This window comes from Balaenoptera physalus (assembly GCF_965194825.1).
Source record: "Balaenoptera physalus genome assembly, chromosome: 2".
NCBI lineage: Eukaryota > Metazoa > Chordata > Mammalia > Artiodactyla > Balaenopteridae > Balaenoptera > Balaenoptera physalus.
This window is the reverse complement of record NC_138883.1, coordinates 6,087,838-6,098,792: the sequence shown is the minus strand read 5'-3', so window position 1 is coordinate 6,098,792 and position 10,955 is coordinate 6,087,838. Positions and strand designations below refer to the sequence as shown.

The following is a 10,955-nucleotide window of genomic DNA, read 5'->3' as shown; positions in this document are numbered from 1 at the left end:
CAAAAAAAACAAAAAAACTGAAGAAGGGATGGATACCCAACAAAATCTCTTAAAGGAATTTCAACAGAAAGAATAATAATAAAAAGTACCTGCACATGCCAAAAAAATTACAAAACCCAATAAATACAGAAATTATTGCACAGTTAAAAGGCTCCACAATTTTTACTGCCTTAATCAACCCTCGGGTTTCCATAGGACTTCGCAGACACAGGTTAGGTTGGAGGGCCGCCTCCCCTGGGGCCCCGGGGGCTCGCAGGGGGTGCCGAGCGGCGGCGACACGGAGGCAAGTGTCAGGTCAGCATTCTCTCGCTTGGCGACGGGGCTACTGTACAGGTGCGCGGGGTTGGGGTGGGGGGGTGGCCCGCGCGCGCTTAGCTCCTCTCGGCCTGCTCGATTTTGACGTCGTTAGTCAGCAAGTGCTCGCCGTGCCACTTTTTCATGTGTTTCTCCAGGGTGCTGTAGACGCTGAAGGGCATCTGGCAGATGTCGCAGCGGTACACCTCCTTGCCGATCTGCCCGTGCGTCTTCATGTGGCGCGTGAGCTTGCTGCTCTGCGCGCACGCGTAGTTGCACAGCTCGCACTTGTAAGGCCGCTCACCGGTGTGGCTCCGCCGGTGCACCGTCAGGTTGCTGCAGTTCTTGAACACCTTGCCGCAGTACTCGCACGTGTCGCTGCGCCGGCCCTCCTTGGAGCTCGGCCTCCCGGGGCCCGGGCCGCCCAGGTGCGGCGTGCTGCCCCCGCTGGCCGTGCCGCTGCGGCCCGACAGCCCGCCGTCCAGCAGGTCCCCGGGCGGCGTGGAGAAGCGCAGGCTGCCGTTCTCGGACGAGTGCTCGGACGACGTGGCGAAGGGCGACTGGCGCGCGTCCGTGAAGCCCAGGAAGGGGTCCTTCATGAAGTGCCGCGACGCGGCGTAGCCCACGAGCCACTGCGAGTACACGTTCTCGGACGGGATGAGCGCGGCGGGCGGCAGCTCCAGGTCCTTCTCCACCTTGATGCGCTTGGCCGCGCTGTTGAGCCCGGGGCTGGGCAGCGGCGCCGGCTTGCGCGGGAAGAGGCCCGGGAAGGGCTCGGCGCCCGGCGCAAAGCCGCCGCCGCGCCCGTTGACCGCGCCGCCCGGGCCCGCGTCGCCGCAGCCGCCCGCGTCGTCATCGTCGCCCGGGTCCCCGCCGCCCGCCGAGCGCTTCAGGAAGGCGCCGCGCTTCTGCTTGTCAGCCAGCAGCTCGCCGTAGGGCGGCAGCGCGCCCAGGCCCACGTTCTCCATGACCTTGCCCAGCACCAGCGCCTTCTCGTCGGCCAGCGCCTTGGCCGCGCCGCCCACGCCGCCGCCCGCGCCCGGCACCCCGGCCACCCCGCCGCCACCGCCGCCGTTCTCCCGGTTGCGGCTCAGCTCCGAGTCCATGCTGAAGCTCGACTCGGGCCGGCTCTCGTTCTCCAGCAGCAGCTCCTCCTCCTCCTCCTCCTCCTCCTCGTCCTCCTCCTCAGGCTCGTGGCCCAGCGACGGGTCGCTCTCGTGGTGGCGGAAGTCGCCGTCGGCCGCCTTGAGGCCCTCGCCGGCCAGCTCGCTGGTGCCGGGCTCCGGGGAGCTGGCGGCCGAGAGCCCGTCGTCGGAGCGGCCGGCCAGCGAGCCGGCCTTGTGCATGTGCGTCTTCATGTGGCGCTTGAGCTTGCTCGCCTGCGAGCACGCGTGGTCGCACAGCTGGCACTTGTAGGGCTTCTCGCCCGTGTGGCTGCGCCGGTGCACGATGAGATTGCTCTGGAACTTGAAGGTCTTGCCGCAGAACTCGCACGACTTGCTCTTGGCCGGCGGCTGGGGCGGCGGCGTGCCGCCGGGGGGCATGGGTGGCAGCGGCGGGGTGCTCAGGAACGGGGACTTGGGGCTGGGCTGGAAGGGGTTCAGGAGCCGGTGCATAGGGTTGCCGCGGCCCGGGGACACGGGCGGCGGCGTGGAGCTGTTGCCCGCCAGCTCGCGGAGCCGCCGCGAGAAGTCCATGGCGGGCGAGTCGATGGCCATGGGGTTCAGGCGCATGACTCGGTCGAAGGCACTGGGGTGCTGGGCGACGAGCCCCATCTCCTCGGCGCTGAGGCGGTGCGGGTCCAGGTGGTGGCGCGGCGGCGGGCTGAAGAGCGGTGGCGTGCCGGGCAGGCGGCCCTCGCCGAAGCCCGGGTGGTCCCGCAGGATGGGGCCCGTCATGCGCAGCAGGTTGAAGGGGTTGCTGTCGCCCAGGAAATTCATGAGCGGGGACTGGGCCACGGCCTCGGGCCCGAGTGGCGGCGGGATGGTGAGCCGCGGCGTGAGCGAGCTGCTGGCCGGCCCGGGCTCCAGGTAGATGCGGAAGCCGTGCGTGTTCTGCGCGTGCTGCAGCAGGAACCACGCGCTGTTGAAGGGCTGCTTGCATGTTGTGCAAATGTAGCTGGAAGGCTCATCTTTACCTGGGGAGACACACGGACGGAAAGGCAGAGAGAGCGTGAGAAGCGGAGGACGGGGGCTCGCGCACCACGGGGCCACTGACCTGGAGGCGAGCCGGGGCCGAGTGCGTCCCGGGATCCGCGGCTCTTGAGGGCGGCAGCAGCGGGACGGCTTCTGAGCAGACCCAGGCCTGCGACCCCCTGGCAGAACCCCGGCAGAGGGGCTGAAGAAGCCTGCTCTGTGGGCTGGCGGCCCCGGCAAAGCCCGGACCAGGCGTGTGACCTCAGCAAGTTACTCCAATTCGGTAGACATCCCTCTGTGCCCCTAAAATATGGTGTCCTTAAGCCCATCGCCTCAGAAGCCAAAGGAGATGTGTTTGTGAGAATGCCTGATTCCAGTAATAGGAAGTATGGAAAGGATGGACTGCATAAAAGATAGCAGGGCAGATTTCAGCCATTCAGGGCTACCTTCACACTGGCCACGGTCTAGACCAGGGATTGTCAAGCAAGGCACTACTGACATGTAGACCCTGATGATTCTCCGCCTGGGGGCCGGGGGCCGCCCTGTGCTTTGTAGGATGTTCAGCAGCAGCCCTGGCCTCTACCCATTAGAAGCCAGTAGCACTCCCTCCCCTCCCAATCATGAGGATCAAAAATCTCTCCAGGCACTGCCACACCTCCCTGGGGGGCAAAACTGCCCCCTCCCCTCGCCCCCCCCCACCCAGTCACTGACTAGGCAGTCTTTGATCCAAGGAAGTTCTAAGAAGCACAAATCAAACCAAATCGCCTTGCAAACATTTTAAGAGAAACGGCTGATACCTCTGCATCATTTGGGATTTTAACTACAGGAAATCCCAGGGTTTCATACACCAGGGTCCGTGCAGAAAGCGCTGTCAAATTTAAACACGACGCGTAGGAACAGAAGGCATTCGGCATGTCATGAACACCACTACTGGGTGACAGCTGCCCCCCACCATTGCCCTCCTGGCCTCACACACACACACACACACACACACACACACCCCTAACCACAGTGTGGAATCTGGCCTCCAGAGACCCCTGGGGAGGGGGAGGGGTGAGGTCCTGTGCCAGAAACACTGAGTGAAAGAATGTCCCATCTGACAGGACGGTCAGGATTAATGGTGGCAAGTGTGGATTTGTTACAAACTGGCTCTGGTGACATCGGGAGCCAGTCTTAGGGGACGCTGGTGGCATGGAGCCAAAGCGTCCCTGTCTTCGTCCATCATTAGGGTCATTGCAAAATGGAGCCCGGACCTTCCAACCAGAACCTCTTTTGTGGCCAACGTCCTCAACCTGCGGGTGAAACTAGCTGCTTCTCCAGCCCGAACCTCTTCTAATGCTTCACGTGCACAGGACACGTGTGGGCAGGTCCTGCCTTCCACCATCAGATTTGCTCACTGGCCGGGGAAGGAAAAGGGAACACGACATCACGGCTGAGATCTTGAAATACCCCTTTTTGTTTTTTCAAACTTTCTTGTACCTGGAAGATTTTAACGCTGATAAAGCACGGTAGCTGCAAACTCCCTGGTGGAGCCAAATGTGCGTGTTAATTTTCATACCCCGTATCAGTAAGGGGAGGGGGACGTACAGCGAGGCGGGCTGGAGCAGACAATCCCCATCTCAGCCACTCCCAGGAAGATTAAGGACTTCTGAAATCCCGTACAGAGATGAATTTTTTTGGTTTTCCAGCCACGAATTATGTTTCTTGGGGGCTTCACCCTTAGCAGTAAAATCCAAGTGGCTCTGGGACCAAACATCCCCAGTTCCTTACAGGTTAAACTGGACCTCTCCCAAGGTCCAAGGGGCCTGGACCTCCCTGAGCCATGCAGTGTGTGCGGGCTGTCCAGGGGGCAGGGGGGCAGGGTGGAGATTCTCCCAGACACAGAAGCAACTGGGCCAGATCACCCACCACTGGAAACCAAGACCTGCCTTCCAGGTCTGGTGGTCTCTGGGCATCACTGCACGCTCGTGTGCAATAGGACATGTGTCTGTGTGTTTGGTAGTGAGGAGACCAGGAGGGGAGGGGGGAGGCGGGGAGGACAAAAAGGAAAAAAGAATTCCGAAGTTCAGCTTCACCTCACTTTTACACACAGCTCCAGGAGAACTTCTGAGGCAATTTTCTTTCTCCAGGGTGTCCGGGTAACTTCCTCCTCCCAGTATGTCTGTGTAACTCAGTTCCCCATGCTGGAGCCCCTGGGGAGCATTTCCCCACCTGGAAACGGGGTCTTTCCTTCCCAAGGCCCTGGGCGGCCATGGTCCTCGCTGCGGGAGCGGTAAGGCCACACGGACACCGCAGTCTTCCCGTCCTCCGTGCCACCCCGCTATGGCAGGGAGCGCCAGCTTCTCGGAGGCACCATCTCCTGTCCTGGCTTATTAGTTAACGCGTGTGGGGGACAGAACTCTTCCCCTCAGACAGCCTCGTGGGAAGGCTGGCCAGAAGCCACAACATTTGGAGTCCTCCTCAAATGCTCTTCTGGAGCAAGGCAGAATAAGTAAGTAATAAATAAGAAGATAAAGGAAAAGTCCCTTTCTGACACAGGAGCTAATAACACAAATGAAGCACCACCTCCCACAAGGTCATAGATCTTGCGATTAAGGAGCACGCTGTGCCCTTCACCTCGGCTCCAGCCACTCTCCTTGACCAAGTTACTGCACACAGCTGCTCTGGTTCCTCGGGTTTTTAAGACGGGCCGCCTCCCTTCCCCCAGTCTCTTTTTTCATCATCTTCATTTCCTTGGGTCTCTCCAGAGCACTTCCTGTTTCTTCTTCTGATGGCTACACATTTTCTAGAAAGTTCTACTGCCCGTGAGGAATGTGGGTATCAGAAGACAATGCAAAACTCTCAGGCAGGCCAGGAATGAAACGGCCAATTAAAATATATATGTTTTTTAACTCAAACGGCAGCTGCTGAGAAGCATGTACCTGCATGTCCTAAAGAGTTCAGATGTTTCCACTTTTTGTTTAAAAAAAAAAAAGAGCAAAAAACACTGCTAAAACTCTAACTCGGAGCAACCGGGAGGAAGTTAACTGTCCGGAATTCACCATCGGGGGAGAAAAGCTCTGTGTGTATCCCTCGAATAGGATTCCAGGGTCCCTCGTCAAGCCGGGGTAAGCTCTTTTCCCGCACGTCTGAACCCATCTGGCTCGCACACTTCTCTCCACGCCATGGCAAGATTCACCACAGGTGCCAGTCTTCCCAGGATCTGACAGCTTCCGATGTTTTTAAAATCTCCCAGCCCTCAAAGGCCCTCCCTAGACAACGCACTTTCCACTCTCCTTCGTAACTTTCTTTTTTAAATAAAATGTTCATTTCCATGTTACCACTTCATGGTTATCTCTTACCTAGAAGTAGCCTTGAGCACTGGGGCTGCTCACTTTTGAGAACAATGTCAGGAAGCCTTTGAAGAGCCGCTCGGAACATTTTTCTGTTCAAAAACTCACTAAATATTTTAAAGGCCCAACACACACAGTCACCCATGGCTCCTTTTTAAATGCAGCGGAAGACCCTCGGTGAGAGGGCTGCTTCAGACTCAGGGCTGTCCCCCCTCCTGGAGCTCAAGGCCACCTGCCCAGAGGTGAGCTGGAAGCTCTACCATGTGCCGACTTTGCTGGTGGCCCAGACAGGATCCATGTCCCAACACGCTGCCCCTGTGGCTGCCGACATTCCAACTGAGAGGTCGACACCTAGGTTATTTTGAAGCGACTTACCCAGTGACGCCAAACCTGGCTTAGAGGCCTAGAAACGTCAGCTGCATTTGGATCACTACGTCGGGCTTGGCGACTCAGAACCCAGGGCCCGTGTCTTGTTTGCTTGCTTCCTTCCTTTTTCCTTTCTCAGACATTTTTGGTATCCATTGGCAGAAACCCACACTGGGTCTTCTTTTGCTCTCCTGGCTTTCAAGGGAGGCCCTGTGTTTTTCTCAAATTCGAAACGCTCCCTGTGATCTCTGTTAAAGAGAACCCTGGACAGCAGCGTGACTTCACCTCCGCCTTGACATTCCCAGCAGAGTGATGTTGATCAAGTCACTTAACCTGTCTGAGCCTCTGTCTCCTCATCAGTAGAGTGGGAATAACATACCTGCTTCCAAAGACGGCTGGGGAAGCAAATGAGATCGCGCATGTGGACACACCCTATAAAATTCACACATCACTACGCCCATGTTATGGTTGGGCTTTGCACGTTTTGTTTTTTATTATCCATCTTGTACCTGGCAGTGGATGTTTCAGGGATGCCTTTCAGTGTAACTCTGGCAGTAATAAAACCCTGGAGGAATTTTCTTTTCTTTTTATTTTTTAACATCTTTATTGGAGTATAATTGCTTTACAATGGTGTGTTAGTTTCTGCTGTATAACAAAGTGAATCAGCTATACATATGCATATATCCCCATATCTCCTCCCTCTTGTGTCTTCCTCCCACCCTCTCTATCCCACCCCTCTAAGTGGTCACAAAGCACCAAGCTGATCTCCCTGTGCTATGCAGCTGCTTCCCACTAGCTATCTGTTTTACATTTGGTAGTGTATATATGTCCATGCCACTCTCTCACTTCGTCCCAGCTTACCCTTCCCCCTCCCCGTGTCCTCAAGTCCATTCTCTACAGCTGCATCTTTATTCCTCTCCTGCCCCTAGGTTCTTCAGAACCTTTTTTTTTTTTAGATTCCATATATATGTGTTAGCATACAGTATTTGTTTTTCTCTTTCTGACTTAACTTCACTCTGTGTGACAGACTCTAGGTCCATCTACCTCACTACAAATAACTCAATTTCGTTTCTTTTTATGGCTGAATAATATTCCATTGTATATATGTGCCACATCTTCTTTATCCATTCATCTGTCGAGGGACACTTAGGTTGCTTCCATGTCCTGGCTATTGTAAATAGAGCTGCAATGAACATTGTGGTACATGCCTCTTTTTGAATTATGGTTTTCTCAGGGTATATGCCCAGGAGTGGGACTGCTGTGTCATATGGTAGTTCTGTTTTTAGTTTTTTAAGGAACCACCATACTCTTCTCCATAGTGGCGGTATCAATTTACATTCCCACCAGCAGTGCAAGAGGGTTCCCTTTTCTCCACACCCTCTCCCCTGGAGGAATTTTAATGCAGCCTGCCTAATGCATTAGAGGTTCCAGGGAAGTAGAAACTTGCAAACGTTGAGGAAACATAATTTTTTATCGTGACTCTTGGGAACAAACACGCAACTGGGCTCCTGCAATGAAGTGCTACCGCCCCCCCTCTGCTAGTAGTAGTTTTTTTTTTCTTTTTTTAATGAGTATTTAAATAATTGTTCTTCCTTATTATGCTGGTTACTCTAATAATACCAATAAAGGTATCAGGGATGTTCAATAAAAAGCACACCTTTCATTGAGTTATTATTCAATAAAAAAGCCATAATTGAGAACAATAATTTAAGAGGGCTCTCCTAAGGCCAAGTGATACCCAGTAGAAGGGTATTCCTGCCTGCAGGGGATTTAGTGGTTCACGGCTACTCAGAAGCCACAAGCAGACACCACCTCCCAGCTCAAGCAGGGCCTGGGTGATCACCAGCCAGGGCCTTTCTCCTCCCAAAGCTGGAGGCAAAATGAGAGTCCTGACACTTGGACACTGAAGAAAGAACTGGGTCTTGGCTTCACGTGGCCCTCTACAGTTTGCAAAGCACTTGACAGTTGATTTGGCATTTTCACAGCCATTAGCGCATTTCAGCGTCACTCACACGACCGCTGAGGGAGGCCAGGCAAGGACCACCTCCCTGCTGGCACGTGATGGTGCTGCAGCTCAGAGAAGCAGAGTCCCCCAGCCAGCAAGGGGAGGGCCACGTCCCCGCTCAGGCTTCCCGAGCCCTGGCTCCATCCCAGCTGCCCCGCCCCCCACAGCACCACCTGAGATCGTTCTCTTTACACTTGTCAGGGCCTGTTGCACAGTGAAAAGGTCCTCCTGTCACACTGTGTGTGTCTTCCCAGTGAAGGGCATCGATTACCCTTTCACGGAGCCCAGTCGGGTCCACCACGGACCTCGTCCCTGGAGTGGAGATGTTTAAGAGAGCAGGTGAGCCTACAGGGCAACGTGCCACTCAGGACCTGGTGAAGGGGTCATGAGACACCGGCAGCCAGATTCTGGGGCAGGCTGTTAGATCCAGGGTCTCCCTGTGGCAGGCCCCTTCCCCTCTCTGGATTTTAGGGTACACAGTACCCAAGGAGAGGGCTGGATTCATTGGCCGACCACCCAATCCTCCTCCAGAATCTATGCCCACTAGCAATGCCATCTCCTCAGTGCCAAAATGTTAGTCATTATTGTCACTATTATCTCTAGATGTGTAGACCCCTTATTAGTTTAAAGACTGTCTTCCCTTTCATGATCCCAGAAAGAAAATGTCAGTTGGTTTCCTTGGGGAACTCTGTAAGTTTCGTGTTCATATCATTTCTGAGCACAGTCACCTACGAAACCTATAAGCATCCCCGCTTGTTCTGAAAGCATCCTATCAAACAAAACCTCAGCCTCTGCAAGAGAGAAGGTGGAGCTAAGGCGATAATAACAGCAGTAACAAGAAACCATCATTAAACCCTTACACGAGCTGCCTGTAGCTAAGGAGAACTGTCCTCACAACTCCCAAGGTCAAGAACTGTCATCAGCACCATTTCACAGATGAGGAAACTGAAGACTGGAAGAGATACGGTGATCAGCCCAGAGCCGCACAGCCAGCTGTGCTCTAGATAAAGGCTTAGTCAAAAGAGGAAAGGGTGCAGACCTGGGCCCCTCCCAAGCCAAGGGACCCTAGGGTAGGAGACAGGGCAGTTGTGTGTGCCTCGGGATCTTACCTTTCGTCCCAGCCACACGCTAGTGAAATGTGGAGGTGTGTTGTTCTCAGCTAGAATTGCAAGAACTTGGTGAACTCAGGCCAATTATCTCATGGAAAAGTAATAGATGCCCTTTGTTGGGTGTTGGTTCTGGTGGTGACAGCAGTAGCACTACTACTACTACTACTAAATGGTCTCCCTGGTGATGAAGTGCTGAGGCAGCCTCAGTCTAACACCGCCAATGCCCCTCCGCCAATGCCCGTGGCAGACATTGCCAATCCATCCCCACACTCCCCCACCAGGCCTCGGAATCCTCTTTAACCCAGAGCTCCAGACAGCCATTACCACCACATAGAGTGTGCGTCTGCCTCTTTGCCATCCCTGGATCCCAGCTCACGTAAGCCCACTAAGTGGGGGGGACCAAGATAGATAGGGCTGAGTGGACTAGGTAGCAGGGTGTGTCCTGCTGAGAGCAATGCCTACACTTGCCTTTCATTCATTCATTGAAGAAGTAGGAGCTGGGCGCCCTTTATCCACTAGGTATTCTGCTGGTATCGAGGGATGCAGCTCTCGAATTCCAGGGGGAGACAAGAGCACCTAATAACCCTCTCAATTATTTCATGGAAAGTCTGAATGCTGCCAGGGCCAAGTTCAAGGTGCTGGGAGAGAAAAGCATGCAAGGGCTTGGCTGATTTCGGGGTTTAGAACCTGCCTCACCCCATGTAGTCTCATGATAACTCTCTGCCCGTGACCACTTAGAGGAGCAATAAAAGGCTCAGAGACCGCAAGTAAGTTGCCGGAGGCCACGTGACTGGCCTTGGGTTATTTATTTAAAATTCATCATCTGGTCTGGATTCCAAGCTCCCTGAGGACCGGGGCTGAGCTGATCTTGCCCACTGCCGCAACTCCGGCCACCAGCAGGGTGACGAACGCACACGTGCTTCAGAATTGCCGGTGCCTGTGTTAGCCGTGTTCTGTCTGTTTGCTCCCCCCTGGTCAGCGTGGCTAAAGTCATCACAGGCAGAACAAGGGCGTCTGCCCAGGTCTGGGTGAACCTTCCCAGGCTGCACAGTCTGCCCTCCAGGCGAGGCCGCCTCTGCAGCAGGGCCCAGCTCAGCACTCAACACGACCCCGCATCCCGGGCTCGCTGGGCAGTACCCCGCCCAGCATGCCCACGCCTCTCCGCTGGCTGTGTTCCAGCCACCAGAGGATGCTGGGATCCAGGTGACTCCAAAGAACCCAGACGCTCCGCCACCGCCCCCCATCCACCTCTAAGCCGCCCTGGCAGAGTGGGCGAGCGGGCCAGCGATCCTCTCAAATCACAGCCCTGACGGCCCTGCTGCCCGGAGGAAGCACCAGGCTCTCAGCCGTCAGGATCCGGCCGGACTCACTGCCCACTCACGCGCTGGCCCCCCACCCTCCTGGTCCTCTCCTTGCCCGTGCATCTCACACCTCCTTGCACCTGCCGTTTCAGCTGCCTGGAATACCTGCCTTTCCTCCTCTCCCTGCAAAACATCTTCTTAGACACAGCCCAAGCGTAGCCCCCTCTGATCCCCACAGCCTTGGGGGAATGCTGCTCGACACTGATCACCACGCTGTCATCACCTGCCTTTGACTCTGGTGGGCTTGACTCACGTACCACTGCGTGTGCCAGAGGTGGACCTGTGGGCGCTCACAGCCACTCTGGAAAGTGGGCTCTAATCCAGATCTTATATAAAAGAGAAACTCAGTCTCA

At 55.5% G+C, this 10,955-nt stretch overlaps 1 protein-coding gene across 15 annotated transcripts in view; it reads right to left on the bottom strand.

The window, feature by feature from the left end:
* Positions 1-255: 255 nt before the first annotated feature.
* BCL11B (BCL11 transcription factor B) overlaps positions 256-10,955 on the bottom strand; it is a 93,342-nt gene continuing 82,642 nt past the window's right edge. For all 15 annotated transcript variants that reach the window (XM_082450723.1, XM_082450717.1, XM_082450718.1 and 12 more), the window contains one exon: positions 256-2,431. In XM_082450723.1, coding sequence (XP_082306849.1) covers positions 372-2,431 — 2,060 coding nt within the window. In that variant the 3' untranslated portion in view covers positions 256-371. The remainder of the gene's footprint in view (positions 2,432-10,955) is intronic.